The sequence below is a fragment of the Bufo gargarizans genome, chromosome 8 (genome assembly GCF_014858855.1).
Source record: "Bufo gargarizans isolate SCDJY-AF-19 chromosome 8, ASM1485885v1, whole genome shotgun sequence".
In the NCBI taxonomy this organism is placed as follows: Eukaryota; Metazoa; Chordata; class Amphibia; order Anura; family Bufonidae; genus Bufo; species Bufo gargarizans.
In genome coordinates, this window is record NC_058087.1 from 149,848,012 (window position 1) to 149,868,787 (window position 20,776).

At 46.2% G+C, this 20,776-nt stretch overlaps 1 protein-coding gene across 2 annotated transcripts in view; it reads left to right on the forward strand.

Annotated features, from left to right (window-relative positions):
* The window catches only part of LOC122945152 (bifunctional apoptosis regulator-like), a 34,026-nt gene extending 13,613 nt beyond the window's left edge, over positions 1–20,413 (forward strand). The window contains exons 3-9 of one of the 2 annotated variants that reach the window (XM_044304065.1): positions 3,334–3,541; positions 4,018–4,187; positions 5,977–6,121; positions 7,142–7,312; positions 14,325–14,369; positions 17,286–17,488; positions 19,062–20,413. In XM_044304065.1, the coding sequence (XP_044160000.1) occupies positions 3,334–3,541; positions 4,018–4,187; positions 5,977–6,121; positions 7,142–7,312; positions 14,325–14,369; positions 17,286–17,488; positions 19,062–19,254 (1,135 nt within the window). In that variant the 3' untranslated portion in view covers positions 19,255–20,413. The remainder of the gene's footprint in view (positions 1–3,333; positions 3,542–4,017; positions 4,188–5,976; positions 6,122–7,141; positions 7,313–14,324; positions 14,370–17,285; positions 17,489–19,061) is intronic. The other variant, XM_044304066.1, reaches the window with a different exon arrangement.
* The last annotated feature ends 363 nt before the right edge of the window (positions 20,414–20,776 follow it).

Genomic DNA, 20,776 nt, shown 5'->3' on the forward strand with positions numbered 1-20,776 from the left:
GCCCTTCTGAGCCCTGTGGTGTGCAAAGTAAAAAATCTGAGTCATAAATATTGAGGTTTGTTTGGCTATTAACCCTTCCTGTGTTACAGGGAAAAAAATAAAATTCAAATGGAAAATCTGCAAAAAAAAGGACATTTTGAAATTTTCCTTTCATTTTGTGGAACACCTAAAGGGTTAACAAAGTTTTAAAAAATCTGTTTTGAATAATTTGAGGGGTGTGGTTTGCAAAATGAGGTTTAATTAATTTAATGGGTGGTTTCTATTATGTAAGGCCCTCAATGTCACTTCAGAACTGAATTGGTCCTTTTTAAAAAATTCCATGCCTTCCAACGGCCTAAAAAAATTAAATTACGTCTATAATATGATGTCAACATAAAGCAGACATTTAGTGAATGTTAATAACTATTTTATGAGGCATCACTATCCGTCTTGGGCTACTTTCACACTTGCGTTCAGAGCGGATCTGTCTGGTATCTGCACAGATGGATCCGCTCCTATAATGCAAACGATGGTATTCGTTCAGAACGGCTCCGTCTGCATTATATTTCAGAAAAAATCTAAGTCTAATTGTTGCCAGATGGATCCGTTTGAAATTGCACCATATTGTGTCAACGTCAAATGGATCCGTCCCCATTGACTTACATTGTAAGTCTGGACGGATCCGTTTGGCTCCCCACGGCCAGGCGGACACGAAAACGCTGCAATTAGCGTTCGGGTGTCCGCCTGCTGAGCGGAACGGAGGCCAAACTGAGCCATACTGATGCCTTCTGAGCGGATCCGCATCCACTCAGAATGCATTGGGGATGTACGGATCCGTTCGGGGCCGCTTGTGAGAGCCTTCAAACGGAACTAACAAGCAGAACCCCGAACGCAAGTGTGAAAGTAGCCTTAAAAGCATGGAAATAAAAATTTCAACAATAGCATTTTTATTTATTTATTATAGACTTAAAGGGACTCTGTCACCTCCATATGGCCATATACAGTGCTTACATTGTCCTATAGCGCACACCTTTACATGAATGTAACGGTACCTTTTAGTTCTTTTCTTTAGACTTGCAAAAGCTGGAAAAACGAAGTTTAATTCATATGCAATTGAGCACTTGCAAGTGCCCAGGGGCGGCGTTCACTGTGTAAGTGCCCAGGCTGCTCTGCCTTTTCTCATTGTTTCTCTGCCCGCCCTCCTATTCCCTTGCGTCATCCTTCAGTCCGGCCGAGATCCTGTGCACTGCCTCGCCGGGCCGGAGCATGCGGACTGTGATGCCCATTGTGGGCACGGCATCGCTTTTAAGTACTGTGCATACGCCGGTTAACGCCACACTTTTGCTGGTTTCGCTCCGGTGCATGCACAGTAGTTAAAGCAATGCCGTTCCAGCAATGGGCATCGCAGAGTGCTTGCCCCAGCCCGGCGAGGCATACGCAGGATCTCGGCCGGACCGAAGGACGACTCAAGGGTATTTGATGGCGGGCAGAGGCTGGGGCAGGGAAACAATGAAAAAAGGCAGAGCAGCCTGGGCTCCAACACAGTGAACGCCGCCCCTGGGCACTTGCGAGTGCTCAATTATATATGAATAAAAGTTTGTTTTTCCTGCTTCTGCAAGTGTAAAGTAAAAGACAAAGGTACCATTACATTCATGTATAGGTGTGCTATAGGACAATGTAAGCACTGTATATGGCCATATGGAGGTGACAGACTCCCTTTAAATTTACCAGTAATGTGAAGTGTAATGTGTCAGATAAGTAAAAGTATTCCAAAGTTATTACCGCCTAAGGGCTCTTTCACACCTGCGTTATTGTCTTCCGGCATACAGTTCCGTCGTCGGGGCTCTATGCCGGAAGAATCCTGATCAGGATTATCCTAATGCATTCTGAATGGAGAGAAATCCGTTCAGGATGCATCAGGATGTCATCAGTTCCGAAATGGAACGTTTTTTGGCCGGAGAAAATACCGCAGCATGCTGCGCTTTTTGCTCCGGCCAAAAAAACTGAAGACTTGCTGCAAGGCCGCATCCGGAATGAATGCCCATTGAAAGGCATTGATCCGGATCCGGCCTTAAGCTAAACGTCGTTTCGGCGCATTGCCGGATCCGACGTTTAGCTTTTTTAGAGTGGTTACCATGGCTGCCGGGACGCTAAAGTCCTGGCAGCCATGGTAAAGGGGAGCGGGGAGCAGCATACTTACCATCCGTGCGACTCCCGGGGCGCTCCAGAGTGACGTCAGGGCACCCCAGGCGCATGGATGACGTGATCGCATGGCACGTCATCTATGCGCCTGGGGCGCTCTGACGTCACTCTGGAGCGCCCCGGGAGCCGCACAGATGGTAAGTATACTGCTCCCCCGCTCCCCGCTACTACTATGGCAACCAGGACTTTAATAGCGTCCTGGGTGCCATAGTAACACTGAAAGCATTTTGAAGACGGATCCGTCTTCAAATGCTTTCAGTACACTTGCGTTTTTCCGGATCCGGCGTGTAATTCCGGCAAGTGGAGTACACGCCGGATCTGGAAAACGCAAGTGTGAAAGAGGCCTAAAGTGACACATGTAAGATTTGCTAAATTTAGGCCTAGTCAGGAAGGTGAAAAATTGCAGGGTACTGAAGGGGTTAATGATGCCCGTTTATAATCTGGCTAGAGAATTTACACGTTAGAAAAACGTTTGAAAGTGTTGCACGCTGTATGCAAAGTATCTGAGAAGAGCCATCTGGGCGTAGCTGCAGTGTGGAAGAGTCAGGCGGTCTAGTCCCAAAGAGCAGCACCGCCAAACAATATGAAATAAAGTACCGATGCATGCTACCGCGGCTGCAGCACCAAAGCAAACAATGTCTGCAGCAGCACACCGCCCCATGCATAAAGACACCTGCAAACACTGGAAACGTGGATAAATCAGAATTGCATTACTGCTATACTTACTATATAAGAACTAGTCCCAATCCGAATGCTTTCATAGTAACATAGGCTGAAAAAAGACATACGTTCAGCCTGTTACCCATGCATGATTGACGTCCCCTATGCCGTGCCTGAGCGTTATGTAACCTGCATTTACAGCCTGCCCGGCCACTGAACTGGATTGCTTAAATGTTGTAAATTGTACATAGCTGTAGTCCAATGCCAAGGAGACAATTAGAAGCAAATGACAAAATATTACATGGACTTCAGCAGATCTCAGCGAGACAGAACCTAGGTATGGAAAGTATTTAGATGGGGATCCCAGAGGTTTACATTTCTTATTTTCTGATGTAATGGGGACCAGATTATTTAGTGACCGCAGTAATGCATAATGTTACGTTTTCTTTGTGAATCTTGTAATGACCTCTTGGTTGATATTTTGTTTTTCAGGGACGTCATTGAAAAACTGTTTCCTGATACCATAAAAGAAAAATATGAGGACCTTGAGCAAAACACTGAAATTTCCAGAGCCCTGCAGGCCTTCAATAAGTATGGGAATGAGCAGAATCAGTCGTCTTCCAGGGAAGGACGGGCTAACCACCAGCGGGGCGGAGGTGGCTTCTTCTCAGGAGTGCTGACTGCATTAACTGGAGTAGCAGTAAGTGACCCTCCGGTATAACAGTTGTTTGTAATGTCTTTATATACATCCCATCTGTTCATGTGCCTACACGGTAATGAAGAAGGCTATGTTACTTGCCACGTTGTCGAGCCACCTCTCTAGATTTACTGTTTTAAATAGATTAGACATATGGACATCCCTTTATGAAACAGAACCGAGAACCGCTCTGTAAGACTGGCTCCTATCCTGGTGGACACAAATCTTCATCTCCTGTTCTATATCTCATGTGGAAAGGATGGCCATTTACCAGAATGGACACTATGAAGTATTCCACCTGCCAAGGTGCTGGGAGCGGCCCCCAGAGTCATCAGCTTTTTCACATGGGTTGTCTTTTATACTTTGTCATAGAAGAATAATGACTATCACAGCACCACATATTGTGAAACTACACCAAGCATATCTTGCCAAGGAAGAGTTATTCTGTTTTCTTTTAATAATTTGTCATTGTGTCTCAGGTTGTGTTACTGGTGTATCACTGGAGCAGTCGTGAATCTGAACATGACCTTTTGGTCCACAAACCAGTGTCTAAATGGACCCCTGAGGAGGTAGTCCTTTGGCTTGAGCAGTTGGGTCCATGGGCGTCCCATTACAAAGACAGATTTTTATCAGGAAGAGTAAATGGAAGGTGAGTATTTATTGGTATAGATTACTGGAAATTAATGCATCCACTAGCTATATGGCAAGTATCTAGTATCTTGGTACTCCTCTTTTAGACGCTGTAAGAAAAACAAGCGCATGTTGATTATCCATCCTCTAATCACTACACCCCATGAATGTTGTGGCCAAGTGGTGCAGTAAATTAACATACAGGCCATACTTTTTAAAGGGGTTTTCCAGTTTTAACATCTACATTTATTTGTTTGGAGAATAAGAGATATTGAATCATTTTCTAATACACACTAATTTAACGTTTTGCTCGCATACCTTTTATTGTATCCATACAATAGCCTCTCACTAAAGAAAAATAAGAACTGTAAAGTCCAATTTAATCCGGTTAAATACATCCATAGGACACCTGGATAGGAATAAACATGACGTCGGTCATGTGAGCCATCATGTGGTCCTCACAAGTATCATGTGACTTGGCTCTCAGTTAACTGTCCAGGTATCTAACAGGTGAATAGTAGTGTATTAGGAAGTGGAACATATTAACTATTACTACCTGCAGCATCTCATCCCGTCCGTCAGTGTCTGTATAAAAACAGATTTGTGTGTGTTTATTAACATGACAACATCACCTAGAGATGGGCAGCTATTTTACAACATCACCTAGAGACAGGGGACCATTTTACAACATCGCCTAAAAGACAAGAGGCCATGTAAATACACAGTGATGTAGTTACTGTAATAATCACAATAAAGTTCAGTATTCCAATACTAGTCCTAATCACTTCTCACGTGGATGTGTGCTGACCCAGCGCATGTATGTCATGTAGCACTGCTACTTTCTAAATGTTGTGGTCACATGACTGTTTCAGTTAGGCCATGGTACATTGCATAGAACTGATACAGGAGTTACACCATTCTACTGCATATAGGGGTAAAACTACCTGATATAAGAAAGGCATGTATGCAGAATTTTAATTGCATTTTATATTAGAAAATTGTATGATTTTATAATAAAGAAATACATGTAAAAACACCAGTAATACCCCTTTAAGGTTCTGTTCAGTGGTGGCACTATTGCCCTTTTGGATTATTTTCCTTTGGGCCTGGTGACAGATTCTCTTATGGTTTTTGTACACCGTGGATATTTACAAAAAATAAATAAAAAAATGTGCCGCAGACTTGGTTTGACATGTTATGGATCCACACGTAGATGTAGGTACATTCAATGAGGGTAATCCACATGTAGCCACCAACTGTGTCAAGAATTGACAAATCGAGGTATCTCAAATTTAAGTCCGTGGTGAAAAAAAGCTACAAGCATGTGAACGTCCATGTGGATTTCTAATTGAAGTCGATGGGGCGTGTAGATTTTGTCACGTGAAAATGCCCCCATGGGGTCTTACCCTTACAGAGTTTATACAGGATTAGAAGAGCATGGTTGCCTTCTTCGGTGTCATGCTAGCTGATCTGATCACTTACATCGGTGATACCTGCCTTGTCGTCTTGCTGTTTACTGCAGTGACCAGAGTAGAAAAGATGCTTACGGATGTAGTAGAGTTAGCACATTTCTGTGTTGTGTTATCTAATCTAAGCAAACGCCTTCAATTGCTTTTCAATGGCTTTTGTCTCAAGATAACGCGATGAGTTAGGAAATTTGAGTTAAGAGCTGGAGCACTAACCCTGCTACATCTGTAGGTCGGATAAGGAAACTTACATGGAGTTTGTGCACATGTGTAATTTTTGAGGGTAGATACAGGTTGTATTTTAGGCTTTTATGAGCTGCTGATTTCTACTTTTATTAACAGGCTTCTACTGACACTGGCTGAGGATGAGTTTTCAAAAGAGCCATACAGTATAGAGAGCACCAGTCACAGGAAAGCCATCATCATGGAGCTGGAGAGAGTGAAGACGCTTGGGGTGAAGCCACCTCAGAATTTGTGGGAATATAGGGTAAAGCACTTTGTCCACTGTGATATTACTGCGTCTTTACTTGTAGGTTCTGCACCTACAGTATATATAATGATGTTGACTGTTATATTCTGTGATTGGTGTAAGACGTATGGTTCATTTGGCTAGGACCCTAACCAATGATCCCTTCTTAGAACCCTGATGCTTTTGTATTATTCCTGATCATTTTTGTCAAAGGGACGTGTCCCTGCAGTTTGACACTGTCAGCACTGGTTGGACTGTGTAGGGACACTGCCTGCAACTAGTAGCACACAATTTATACATACATTTTAGGAATAACAGAGGAACAGTACAACATAGACCATGCTCTGGGATTGTTATTTTATGGGAATACAATCCGATATCTCAGAAGAGCTGACAGGTCTACTTTAGGAAATTCTAGCTGAAACCTACAAACGTCCGGTATTTAACATTTGGGATTGTCTGTCTATTTTTCACAACACCATTAGTTACTTTGGTCTACTGGTAATGGGCTGATCGAGGGGCCCTGCTTCTGGACCCCGTTGCATACTTGCATAGGTCATATGTAGTGTTGAGAAAACTTTGTGTTTTAAGTTCGACGTCTAAAGTTCGGGTTCAGGTTATCGAAGAATCACGTTATGGATTCAAAATTCTGTTATGGTCCGTGTTTGTTTAGCGGTATCTTGTAAAAGCCCCTTTTTTATGGCCTGATGTAGCAAGTCATTGTCGGAAAGGAAGAGTTTCTTCCCGACAATCTTTTGCTTGTCAATGGAGGAGAGAGCTGCATTTATGTGCAGGGATCTCCTCCGCAGTACAAGGAGGATCTATCGCTAATGCCAATGTCCCCATACATAATCCTTGCTTGCCGGCAGCAGAGGCTGTTTAGATGGCACAATCTGCTGCCGGCAAATAATCATTGTGGTGTCCGCACTAACAATCCTGTTACTTGATGAATCGGGTAACAGCACCTTTACACACGCAGATGATCTCTAACCAGCAGTGTAATGCACCCTTAAACCTTCTTCTTTCGCCTTCTCTTAGGCTGTGAATCCTGGAAAATCCCTTTTCCTGTTGTATGCCCTGAAGAGCTCCCCGCGGCTTAGTATGTTATACATGTATTTGTTTGATTATTCAGAGACCTTTTTACCGTTCATCCACACCACATGTCCTTTGCAGGAGGAGGATGAAGAAGATATTATAACCAAATATATAGTAAGTTTTCACTGACTTCTAACACCTTCCTCTGTATCACTTGGAAGACTTTACGCTAAATTTGCAGAAGTGTTCTTAGTTAACGGGTTCCCTTTTGTTTAAAGGGGTTGTCAAAGAAATGTCTTCAGTGGTGCAGACAGACTTATAAAATAAAGAGAAAAGGGTATACTCAATTGCTTAAAGGGGTTCTCCAGTATAAGAAAAACATGAGCGCCCTCCCTGTCTACAGGTTGTGTTGCAGCTCTGCCTGTATGACACCACTGGAACCAAAATGCTATATCAGGCATAAACCAATGGACGAGGGTGGTGCTGATTTAGGAAAAAAGCAGACATTGTTTTTGTAATCCTGGACCACCCCTTTAACTATTGCTGTAGTGGCTGCCATGGGGCCCGTACCACCAGTGGGCCAGGGCTGCCAGGCTTGAGACAGCAGTCACGGCAGGAGGACTGTTTACTACAAGGCCCTCCACAATGGGCCCTGTATTAACACTTGCCCTCTGGCAATCGTTGCTGCCTGCCAATATATAAAATATTCATCAGCAGCATAGTAGCACTTGAAGCAAGAGGTGAGATGATCTTGATATGACTGTCATCTTGGCCTCTATTATTGCAGCAGCACCACAGGGCCTATCTTCCTTCACTGTGTGCCTCTCTCCCTGATCTTATTCCCTACGTATGCATGCGTCGTCAGTGTTGCGATGCACACAGATAGGGAACATCTCCACCGCCTGACCATATTCTGGATCGGTGCAAAGTGCGGTGGGATTTCACTGTGGGCAAGCCTGCTACAGGTCCCTTTGTTCCAGCGCTGCAGAGTAAAACAGAATGTCTGCAAATGCACCGAAACTGAAAGCTGTAGAGCAGGCATGTCCAAACTGCGGCCCTCCAGCTGTTGCAAAACTACAACTCCCAGCATGCCCTAATAGCTGTAAGCTTCCCAGGCATGCTGGGAGTTGTAGTTTTGCAACAGCTGGAGGGCCTCAGTTTGGACATGCCTGCTGTAGAAGAAAAACAGTTGGAATAGCGCAAAGTACCGAGATATTCTTAATGAAAAACTGATCCAGAGGGCTCTGGACCTAAAGCTGGGCTGAAGGTTCACCTTCCAACAAGACAATGATTCTAAGCACACAGCCAAGACAACACAGGAGTGGCTTAGGGACAACTCTGTGAATGTCCTTGAGTGGCCCAGCCAGAGCCCTGACTTGAACCCAATAAAAAAAATCTCTGGAGATCTGAGAATGGCTGTCCGCCGACAGTCCCCATCCAACCTAACACAGCTTGGGAGGATCTGCAGAGAAGAATAGCAGCAAATCCCCAAATCCAGATGTGCACACTTTGTGGCATCATATCCAAGAAGACTGGAGGCTGTAATCACTGTCAAAGGTGCTTCAACTAAGTCTTGAGTAAAGGGTCTGAAATATTTAGTTTTTCCTTTTCTATAAATTAGCAAAGATCTGTAACATTCAGTTTTCACATTGTCATTATAGGGTGCAGAATGATGGGGGAAAAAACATGAATTATTTTTTATTTTAGCACAAAGCTGCAGCATGATATGTGAAAAAAGTGAATGGATTTGAATACTTTCTGAATGCACTGTAATTTGTATACCTAGTAGCGTTGAGAACACCTGCCATACAACTCCCTGTATGGGTGGGGAGCTGATCAGAGTACACAAAGCCATGTCAGCGGCCTTCACCCAGTTGAGCCCATTAGCCAAAAGCCACTCTTAGATATGAACTGCGTGTACTTTATGCCTTATTTTGAGGTGTGAAATTTAAAAGGATTTCTCGCCCATATTCATTGGGGGGCACAGAAACCATGGGTATAGCTATGTCCTCTAGGAGGCGTCGACACTAGTAAAAGCTGTTAGCTCCTCCCCTGGCAGCTATACCCCCTCCAGCCTGGAGAGAGATTCAGTTTTTCTAGTGTCAATAGGAGGCAAGACCTCCCTGTTCTCCTGAGGGGAGCACGCCAGCGTTGGCTCACCATGCTGCCTCCTTCCCCCACGTGAAGACAAGGTGGACAAGGGCAGCCTCGCTCCCCTGTATCCCGCCAGTCAAGGGGTCACCTAGGTCCGCCAAAGAGAAGACCCTCCTGCCACTACGGTGCCAGCTGCTGAGGAGGTGACCCTGCTTGAAAAGGTAACCTTATGGGCCCACTTAGGGAGGGTGAAGAGAAGAGGAGGAAGATGGGTGAGTACACGAGACTAGGTAAGTATGTTAACCCTCTCCCTCCCTCCATATTTGGCAAAGCACTGGGCTCCCTGCTTCCCCCTCCCTCCCCCTGGGCCAGACACCGAGCTTCATTTATCCTAACCCTGGACCTCTGGTGGATTCCCTCTCCTCTCCCTTTGTGCCGAAACTACACGGGCACATAGGTGGTTAATGGCCCTATCTCTTGCAGGCACTGTTAGGCACAGCGGGCGGCCGAGTCCACTGCTGTGCTCTAATTTTTTATTATTTTTTTTTTTAACATCGCTACAGGAGCGGAGGAGGCTCCGGCTCCCCAGCACCATAATCCGCCCTTCTAGGGAGCGGGCGCCAAGCACTGTGTCCCGGCGCCGTTAAATTTAGACCCTGGCTTCACTTTTGGCCTACCCCTTCCTTTCTTCCACTGGCCCGCGCGGCGTTCTCCACGGCCGGGGTGCGCAATGCGGGCGCATTCTAATGTCACTTCACGTCCCTCTGTGCCCCTGGCTGGCCTGACTGTAGAGCGGTGGTTCATTCCGGTCAGCCGTGTCCATAACTTAGGCCCCGGCTTCGCAGCAAGTCCTGCCCCCTCAGGGCCTCATTGCCGCATGACCGCCCTGTTTGTGTCAGACTGGGTCAATGTCCTAGCACGGACAGAGAAGGACCTCTCAGTTCCCAATCCACCCTCCGGGGTCGCTTGATTGGTATTCTCAACCTGCGTAATCCAATGGTGGACCTCCGGAACTTCCCAATCACCCTCTGGGACGTTTGGTTGATAGGCACCACCTGCGCAATCCAATGGTGGACCTCTGGACCTTCCCGATCACCCTCTTGCGTCGTTTGGTTGATAAGCACCGCCTGCGCACTCCGGTGAGTGAACCTCTAGAAGTTCCCATTCCACCCCCGGGTAGTTTGGTAATAACTCCCACCAGCGAGCCTGCGACTGCCATAGGGAGGATTCTGAGTTAAGACTGCACACAGCGGGCCAGAGCAGGATATATTCTTCTTCGGTCACCTCCACACCCACACCCCCACCCTTCCTCCCTAGGGTCACGATCAGACGTACCCTTTCTCCCTGGAGAGGTTCTGTCCAAAGGGGGGGGGGGGGAGAATCAGTGGTACGATCTCTGCCGTGATTCCGGTGCGATCTTCCAAGATGGCGTCCGAGGTAGACAGCAGTACTTCCTTTGGATATTACCTCCCTCTATTGGGGTCTAACCGCACTAGAACTGTTTCAGTGCCGGCAGTAGGCGTTCCCCCTATAGTAGGTGGCGGAACTGCATTCCCACTGGGGACAGTACTTGCTGTATGCATTAGCCTCTTCCATAGGTACGCTATGGCATTATCCCTGGTTCAGTGTTTACTGTATGTCTTACCCACTTACATAGGTGGGGTATTGATACGGGACTCTCCATATGCCTTGCCCTTTCCGTAAGAGCCGTATTCTCTGTACTTGGATTCAGTTCCTCCTAGATGCATTAATGCATTGCCACCCTTCATGGTGGAGTACTTGCACTACCACTGAGTGCAGTGCTTGCTGTAGGAATTACCCCCAATTACCCCCTCTCATTGTGTGTCTTTTTTTTTTTTTTTTTTTTTTTTTTCCCCCTCTCTCCAGTATTGTTCCGGACCGACTGTTGGGCTGTGACGTTTTCCATATCCATCCTTCAACAGGTGAATCCTACCCGTTGGTCCTGGGTGTACTACCTGTGTCTACAACTACCTCTCCTAAAGGGGGTATTATCAACTCGCTTTTTGATACTTGCCTGCTTCTGGCCCGCTGTCCACTTCCTGGTTTCGGCACTCGGCAGGGGGCGGGCTCCATCTTGATTGATTGTCTTTCTCCCGGCCGGGCCACGCGCTGTACTGAACGTGCACGCCGAGGCCGTGCATGCGCCCTGGTGACTTCTTCCTGGCAAGTATACTATACTGGCCAGGAAGAAATTACCATAGTGCATGCGCGACCTCGGCATGCGCGTTCAGTACAGTGCGCGGCCGGCCGGGAGAAGAGAAGAAGACGTCTGCGCACACGCTGCCACCGTGATTCCTGAGGAGAGCGGTGGCCGTAACCAGGGGAGACGGAAGACAACAGTCAGGTAAGTATGTGTTTATTTTCTTCTAAGGGGTGGGAATTTGTTAATTAAATATATTTAGAAAAATTATCACTGTTAAATCATTAACAGATTTAACAGTGATCATTAAGATGGGAATACCCCTTTAAGGCCGAGTTCACACGAACTTGTGTGATCCGTGGCCGTATTGCGGCCCGCAGATTGCAGGCTGCAATACAACGCCACAGTTCCGTGTGCATTCCGCATAACGGATCCGGACGCATTCTCCTTAATGGGTCCGCAAAAACGGAATTGCGGAACAGGACCCCTCGGAAGCACTACGGAGTGCTTCCGTGGGGTTGCGTCCCGTACTTCCGTTCCGCAAAAAGATAGAACATGTCCTATCTTTTTGTGGAACGGGCGGATCGCGGACCCTCTAAAGTGAATGGGTCCGCGATCCGATGCGGCTGACCTACGGCCGGCGATCGTGCATTGCGGCCCGCAATTTGCAGCACAAACTCGGGTCACAAACTCTGCCTAAGACTTGACTAATGACTGCCATGTCAGTCCGATGGTAGTCATGCCTTTTCACTGCACATTCCGTGGCTAGACTAGGAGGCTCTCCACGCCAGGCGGAGCGGGGGGGTGCTGTCACGCCTAACCACCGTTGATAGTTTCGTTCCTGGAACCGAACACCCCTTCTATTCTTCCTCCTCGAGGCAGGAGTTTTTCTCTTATCTTGGTCTGGTCGAAATTTCCGGCGAGCAGCGTTGCTACACCGTCAATACATGTTTGCTGACAGAACTCCTCACCGCCGGTGATTCTCATATAGTCTTTAGTTCTACCTATCCATTGTATTGATTCCTTGGCTTGCCGTTGGACATGCCTCATTCAGGCGTTTTTTTTTGTTTTTTAGTTATTTTTTTCTCTGTAGTTTATCAGCCAGCTTCTCAGTCTCCCCACAAGCCTCTTCGGCTCTGGGGACATCGGTGGACCAATTACCGTTTCCGTGGAGCGCTTCCCTTTTAGCAGAGGTGGATCCTGCAGTCCTGGGTTTTTGGTTTAGCCCTTGCTTCCTTGATGGGTCAGGTTCGGCGCTTTTTATCCTTTTCCAGCGTCCTCTGACTCACCCGGGGCCCATAATAACCTTCCTTCAGGGAATGGCACATACGGTACCTCCGTACCATCCTCCTTTTACCGCCTTGGGATCTGAACTTGGTCCTTTCAGCGCTCCGGACTTCTCCCCTTGAACACTTGCGGGAGATGTCTCTCCGACTCCTGTCCTGGAAGGTAGTTTTTTCTTGTGGCTATCACATCCATCAAACGGGTGTCCGGGTTGGGGCGTTCTCTTGCAGAGAACCTTCCCGGTTCTCCGGCCCGTTCCTTCCTTTATCCCGAAGGTGGTCTCTGATTTACATTTCAATGAAGAAATTGTCCTTCCATTACTGTGTCCTTCGCCTTCACAACCTAGGGAAAGGGACTTACACCATTTGGATGTTGTCAGAGCTCTGAAGATTTATTTGCCAGCCTCCAGTTCCTTCTGGCATACGGACTCTTTTTGGTCATCCCGGAGGGTCCTCGCAAGGGATTGGTGGCCTCCAGGGTGGCAATTGCACATCTGCAATTGCTGAAGCATACTGCACCCGGGGCAGGGTTCCGCCTTTCGGTGTCACGGCTCACTCCACCAAAGAGGTGGGCGCTCTTGGGCTCGGAGGATTCAAGGTTCGGCCGTGCAGTTGTGCAAGGCGGCTACTGTCCTTGCACACATTCACAAAATTTTGCCAGGTGCATTGGCGGGAGCTGCCTTGGGCCGCATGGTCTTGCAGGCGGCAGTTACTTAGCTGCCTGCAAGGGGCGCTTGCTCCATGGGTCTGTTTTTGTTTTTTTTTTTTTTTTTTTTTTTTTCTCCCCCCCCCCCCCCCCCCCCCCCTCCCTCCCTGTGGACTGCTTCTGGACATCCCATGGTTTGTGTGTCCCCCAATGGATATGGGCGAGAAAACAAGATTTTTGTAAAACTTTACAGTAAAATCTTTCTCGCTTTTCATTGGGGGACACAGCACCCATCCAGTATTGTTGTTTGGCCACAGTTGTGGCTGTTGCTGGTTAGAACCTGGTTCGGTTCTTGGCATTGTTGGTGTTCCACATTCTTTCGTTGGTTTACTTGCTTCTCCTACTACTTGTACACAAACTGAAGCTCTCTCTCCAGGCTGGAGGGGGTATAGCTGCCAGGGGAGGAGCTAACAGCTTTTACTAGTGTCAACACTCCCTAGAGGCCATAGCTATACCCCCGGTTCCTGTGTCCCCCAATGAAGAGCGAGAAAGAGATTTTACTGGCAAGTTATACAAAAATCTCGTTTTCCCGAGGTTTATTGTGGATGACCTATCCTCTGTATAGGTCATCAGTATCTGATTGGTGGGGATCCAACACCGGGACACGTATTAGCTGTTTGAGAAGGCACCTGCCCTCCCTGTGAGCACCGCGGCCTTCTCCCTGCTCACCAAGCACAGCTCTGAACATTGTATAGTGAAGTACATTGAAGTGAATGGGGCTGAGCTGCACCTAGGACACTTGACAGATGAATGTGTCATCACTTGGGAAAGCTGCAAGAAGGCTCCGGTGCTACTGCGAGCCTCGGTGCCTTCTCAAACAGTTTATTATTAGTGTATATATAGTAAGACTCAAAAACCCTTTTTGATGTAAAATGTCTAATTGTGTTATATCTAACGGATAGAATGACAATGGGAGATTTTTATATATTATACAATCTTCAGGTGTCTGTAGCCTTGAGTGCACTACGTGGCAGTTCTGTCATACGGGTAAGCTGGTATTACTGCTAACCTCTTGTGGTGTTGAGCATCAGATGAGTACTAACAAAAAACTAATGTTTTAATAATTAATATCTAATGTGGTTGACTTTTTTTTTTTTTTTTTTTTGGTGATCAGTAACCTTTGCAGTAGAATTAACACTGCCGTCTATTTTAAGGAAAACACATTACATTTCCTCTACATTATCAGTTATAGCTCTGTCTTAAAGGGGACATGCCAAGTACTAGTTATCCCATATCCACTAACTGATCGGTGGAGATTTGACCACTGCGACCCCCCTACCTGTCTCGAAATTGGGGTCCCATTCTCCCCATTCTGGTGGAACGGCAGGTGAAGTATGTTCCCTTCCACTCCATTTATTCTCTGTGGGTCTTTCAGGAACAGCCGAGCGCTGTACTCTATTATCTGCAAGAGTTCCATAGAGAATGAATGGAGTGGCAGAGTACATGTTTGACCTGCCGTTCTATCAGGACGGGGTTAAAGGGACCCTTGATTTTGGGGGCAGGTTTCTGCACAAAAAGCTTACAATCTTAGAGAACATTTGGGAGCACAAGGAACGTATGGCAAACTATAACGAGGAGGCAATGTGATCAGATCTGACAATGAAGACCTGTATTAGACCTTAGGATTATGGATATAAATAAATGGTTTGTGTTAATCAACAAAATAATCAAATTAATATTTTTACTTGAAAAGTTTTCTGTATGACTTCCTGTTGAAGTGCATGAATTGTGTAGGCTTCCGCACAGTGTGCCTGCCCACAAATACAATGCAGAGCCACACTGCAAGCATCAACAATTTTTGCTAATTAGTTGTGTTACTGCATTTTTTATTTTATTATAGACTTTGCATTGTGGTTAGGGCTCTTTCACACTTGCGTTCTTTTCTTCCGGCATAGAGTTCCGTCGTCGGGGCTCTATGCCGGAAGAATCCTGATCAGGATTTCCCCCATGCATTCTGAATGGAGAGAAATCCGTTCAGGATGTCTTCAGTTCAGGACTGGAATGTTTTTTGGCCGGATAAAATACAGCAGCATGCTGCGCTTTTTGCTCCAGCCAAAAATCCTGAACACTTGCCGCAAGGCCGATCCGGAATTAATGCCCATTGAAAGGCATTAATCCGGATCTGGCCTTAAGCTAAACGTCGTTTTGGCGCATTGCCGGATCCGAAGTTTAGCGTCCTGGCAACCATGGTAACCATTCAAAAAAAGCTAAAGTCCTGGCACCCATGGTAAAGTGTAGTGGGGAGCAGTATACTTACCGTCCGCGCGGCTCCCGGGGCGCTCCAGAGTGACGTCAGGGTGCCCCACACGCATGGATGACGTGATCGCATGGATCACGTCATCCATGCGCATGGGGTGCTCTGACGTCATTCTGGAGCGCCCCGGGAGCCGCACGGGCGGTAAGTATACTGCTCCCCCGCTCCCCACTACTACTATGGCAACCAGGACTTTAATAGCGTCCTGGCTGCCATAGTAACACTGAACGCATTTTGAAGACGGATCTGTCTTCAAATGCTTTCAGTTCACTTCCGTTTTTCCGGATCCGGCGTGTAATTCTGGCAAATGGAGTACACGCCGGATCCGGACAACGCAAGTGTGAAAGAGGCCTTACATTAAAAACACCAAAAACATATACGCAAAATTCTTTATTAAATACAATATTAAAATGTACATAAAACGCAATAGTTAATGGTGGTGAAGAAAATCAAGGATAAGATGCCCTGACAGGTCATGTGGATCAGTTATAAGGGTAATCGCATATTATAGGCTACACATATTGAAAACATAGTGTATATACTGGATATAAAGTGCTAAGCCATTGGGGTTATCTGTTTGCACTATGTCATCCCAGCAGCAGCCGTATCCGTAACAAGAGTAACAGCATATAAATGTATCATACCAGCCACGTGTCCTGTGCCCCGACGCACGTTTCGCTCAAAGCTACTTCAGGGGGTGAAGAAGCTTTGAGCAAAACGTGCGTCGGGGCACAGGACACGTGGCTGGTATGATACATTTATATGCTGTTACTCTTGTTACGGATACGGCTGCTGCTGGGATGACGTAGCCATTGGGGTAATTATCTGTTTGCACGAAGCACTTTATATCCAGTATATATGTATATACGCTGTTTTCAATATGTGTAGCCCGTAATATGTGATTACCTTTTATAATTGATCCACGTGACCTGTCAGGGCATCTTATCCTTGATTTTCTTCACCACCATTAACTATTGTGTTTTATCTATATTTTAATATTGTATTCTAATAAAGAATTTAGCGTATATGATTTTGAGACTCTGGCAGCTATTTTTGGTGTTTATATTCGGGCATGTGCCGAAGCAATGGTTTAGCCCACCATATATGATTGGTGTTTATTGTGGTTACATTGTATGCCCTTCTACATAGGAACATCCTATGTCAGCAGACATGAGGTTTTTCAACAGCTTGCGTCTGCTGCTCCTTTGTAAAAATAGACCTGCATACATTAAAAGACTTGTCCACTTATTGTCTTGACCTATACTCAGGGTAGGTCATTAATATCAGATCTGACTGGCACCCCCACCAATTAGCTGTTTGAAGAGAATGCAGAGCTTGTACGAGCGCTGCCTTCTCTACACGGTTTACCTGCATGCCATCGACATTAAGCGGCAAGCAGGTGTTATTATAACTCTGCCATTCACTTCAATTACACCTGCTCACCTCTACAATGTCGATGGCATGCAGGTGAACAGTATAGAGAAGGCAGTGCTCGTACAAACTCTGCGTTTCCTTCATTGATGGGCAGGGGTGCCGGCAATCAGCCTCCCGCTGATCTGATATTGATGACCTATCCTGAGAATAGGTCATCAATATTAAAACAAAAAAGCGTACAGCCCCTTTTAACCGTACCTATATGCTGTTTTCAGGATTTACAGGATCCAACATGGACACAATGGCGTGAGTTCCTTGTCAAGTACGTGTTTCTTCCATATCAACTTCTTGCTGAGTTTGCATGGGACTGGCTAGAAATTCATTACTGGACTTCTCGATTTATAATTGTAAATGCCATGCTGCTTTCAGTGCTGGAATTATTTTCATTTTGGAGACTGTGGTCGACCAGCCAGCTACGGTAAGTGATCACACGAGATGATGGTGGGTTTTCAGAAAGTATACTCAGTTAATTATAATTGAAGAATACTAATACAATACACCTTCAATATTGGGTTGGTAGGTCATCAGTATCAGACCTGCTCACCATCAACATCGCAGCAGTAAGCAGGTGTAATTACAAGAAGCCGTCCCATTCACATCTGTGGGACGGCTCCTTCCTAGTCAAGCAAATAGGGTTGGCCTCCACCAACCCAATATTGAAAGCCTGTCCTAAGGATAGGCCATCAGTTTTAAAAGGCTTCTACAACCAGAAATACTGTTATGTAGCTGACTGACATTAGCGATGCGCCCATGTCAGCACTACATAACAGTATGTTTCTAACATTAGTCCCTGCAGCCGTTTTTGTAAAAAAATAAATAAAGCACTTTTATTATATGCTAATGAGACTCTAGGTCAGGGATGCTCAACCTGCGGCCCTCCAGCTGTTGTAAAACTACAACTCCCACAATGCCCTGCTGTACGTTGATAGCTGTAGGCTGTCCGAGAATGCTGGGAGTTGTAGTTTTGCAACAGCTGGAGGGCCGCAGGTTGAGCATGCCTGCTCTAGGTGCTATGTGGGCGTAAAATCAGCACCTAGAGGCTCAGTCTACTCACGCTTTATCCCGCCCAGGTCCCCTGTTCTGCCCGCCCAGCTCCTCTTGATGGCACGGTCCACCGCATCGTTGATGAAATACTGCGCTGTTCACTTCTGTCTTGGGCGCAGGCGCAGTGAGTGAAGGCCGCTCTCCTGATGCCGGCTTCCTCACTGTGGCGTAGTCGGCGCAGGCGCAGTGAGGAATCCGGCACCAGGAGTGCATCATTCACTCACTGCGCCGAAGACAGAAGTGAACGGCGCAGGCGCGGGATTTCGTCAACGTTGCGGTGGACCGTGCCATCAATCGAGAGGAGCTGGGCGGGCAGACCAGGGGACCTGGGCGGGATAAAGCATGAGTAGACGGAGCCTCTAGGTGCTGATTTTACGCCCACATAGAACCTAGAGGCTCATTAGCATATTATAAAAGTGCTTTTTTTTTTTACAAAAAGATGGGTGAACCCCTTTTAATTCTGGAGCGTGTTTATTACTAAGAATTTTGTCTCCTCTTACATCCACTAAACATGATATGTAAAGCTAGACTTCTTGAAGCAGAAATTTTATTACCCATTGTAAGAAGCTGGACTGGATGTCCTCCATCAGTGTCAGACTCGCTCATCTTTGTTTGCAGGTCTAGGGCTAAGTTCACAGTAGCGTTGTGAATCCTTTAGCCTGATCCGATGGACTGGTCCTGCATAAATGCTGGCTGTTGGTTGGACAGAAATAATTGCATGCAGCGGTATTTGTACTGCCGAAACCTGGCCTTTATGCCAGATCCCGTGATAGTCCATGGGGATTCGGCAGTACACGGTCGTATCAGGCAATGCCGGATATGGTGAGTTCCGTTAGCCTTATCCACAGTCAAATCAGGCTACCAGAATTCAAATGTAACTTTGAACGGGGCCTAAAAGTGAGCTTCATAGACATTCTATGGTAATACATTTCCATGAAATCTTTCAGGTCCATCCCTCGACTTATGTGGGGCCATTTCTGGAAGATATCAACTCAAGGACTTCTTGTTGCCATTTTCTGGCCTGTCATCCCACAATTTGTCTGCAACTGCTTGTTTTACTGGGCTCTGTATTTCAACCCAATCATTAACATTGACTTAGTGGTGAAAAAAATCCGAAGATTGGAGACGCAAGCAATGTGAGACGTGCTAGAGTTCCTTCCCGGGATTGGACACAAGTTGTGACGTTGAATTAAAAGATGAAGATTGCCCCCCCCCACCCATTTCTACAGTCACTGTGTGATCCATATATTTTAAAAAGACTATTACAATCCCAGAGGCACTATTAAGGTCAAAATATTTTCATACTTTTTTATGTGTAATGATATAGTTTTTCTCTCCATGAACATGAAATCCTTTCATCACTTTGTCTTATTTTAGAGCATTTGCTGTTAAAGAGATTTTCAATGACTTTATGGTTTACAGCCTGCCTGGGAATATTGTGCAGCGAGTGCAATCATAAGACTGCATTCACACGGGGAAAAATTGTGGTTGATTTCCTACTTATTAGTTTAGCACAGAAGCCAGTTGAATTGCCGTAGGGCACGTTTTAGGATCATTTCTAATTCTTTCAATCAAATTAACTGACATATGCTTATTGCAGGAAAGCCAAAATAATTGTATAGACCCTTTTGATGCAAAAGTAGGACAATTGAGACCCTCCATACTATACCCTAAGGCTGGCGGTGCACTGTAGATGGCAGTCAGCCGAACACTCATTAGACAGTTGGCTGTTTTCCCATCCCCTCTATACACATGCATGCTCAGCCAAGCATGTATGTGTCCTGAGAGGGGAGAAAGCAGCTGCCAAACATTCCTTATGCCCCCGACATCATTGGAGAGTCAGGAGGCCTTGATCCACGGTTTGTCTGTGGTTTATCAGCCCAAACCTCTGCTCCCAGCTACAAGTAGTTCTGAAATGAGTTACCGTTTATTGTGAAGGATTTTTTTAATCTCGTCCGCAAAGTAAGTGCAATATATCTTCTCATAAATGCTTTACTCTTTGATATTGTAGAAGTCTCACATTAAGAAAGTCCATCTGATGAACTCACATTTTCAAGTGCCCATTAGATAGTCCTGCGTTCTAATTTGTCCTCCGTATGGAGCAGGGAATAAGTCCCTACCGAACGCCTCTGGTGGCAGCGTATCTCCTGTGCGAATAGAGGATCATGACCTTTACCTTTTTAAGGCTACTTTCACACTAGTGTTCGGGGCTCCGCTTGTGAGCTCCGTTTGAAGGTTCTCCCAAGCGGCCCCGAACAGATCCGTCCAGCCCTAATGCATTCTGAGTGGACGCGGATCCGCTCAGAATGCATCAGTCTGGCAGCGTTTGTCCTCCGCTCTGCTCAGCAGCCGGACACCCGCACGCTGCTTGCAGCGTTCGGGTGTCCGCCTGGCCGTGCGGAGGCAAACGGATCCGTCCAGACTTACAATGTAAGTCAATGGGGACGGATCCGTTTGAAGTTGACACAATATGGCTCAATTTCAAACGGATCCATCCCCCATTGACTTTCAATGTAAAGTCTGGACGGATCCGTCTGAGCTACTTTCACACTTGGAATTTTTTTAAAAATATAGTGCAGACGGATCCGTTCTGAACGGATCCCATAGTCTACATTATATGAGCGGATCCGTCTGTGCAGACCCCAGACGGATCCGCTCTGAA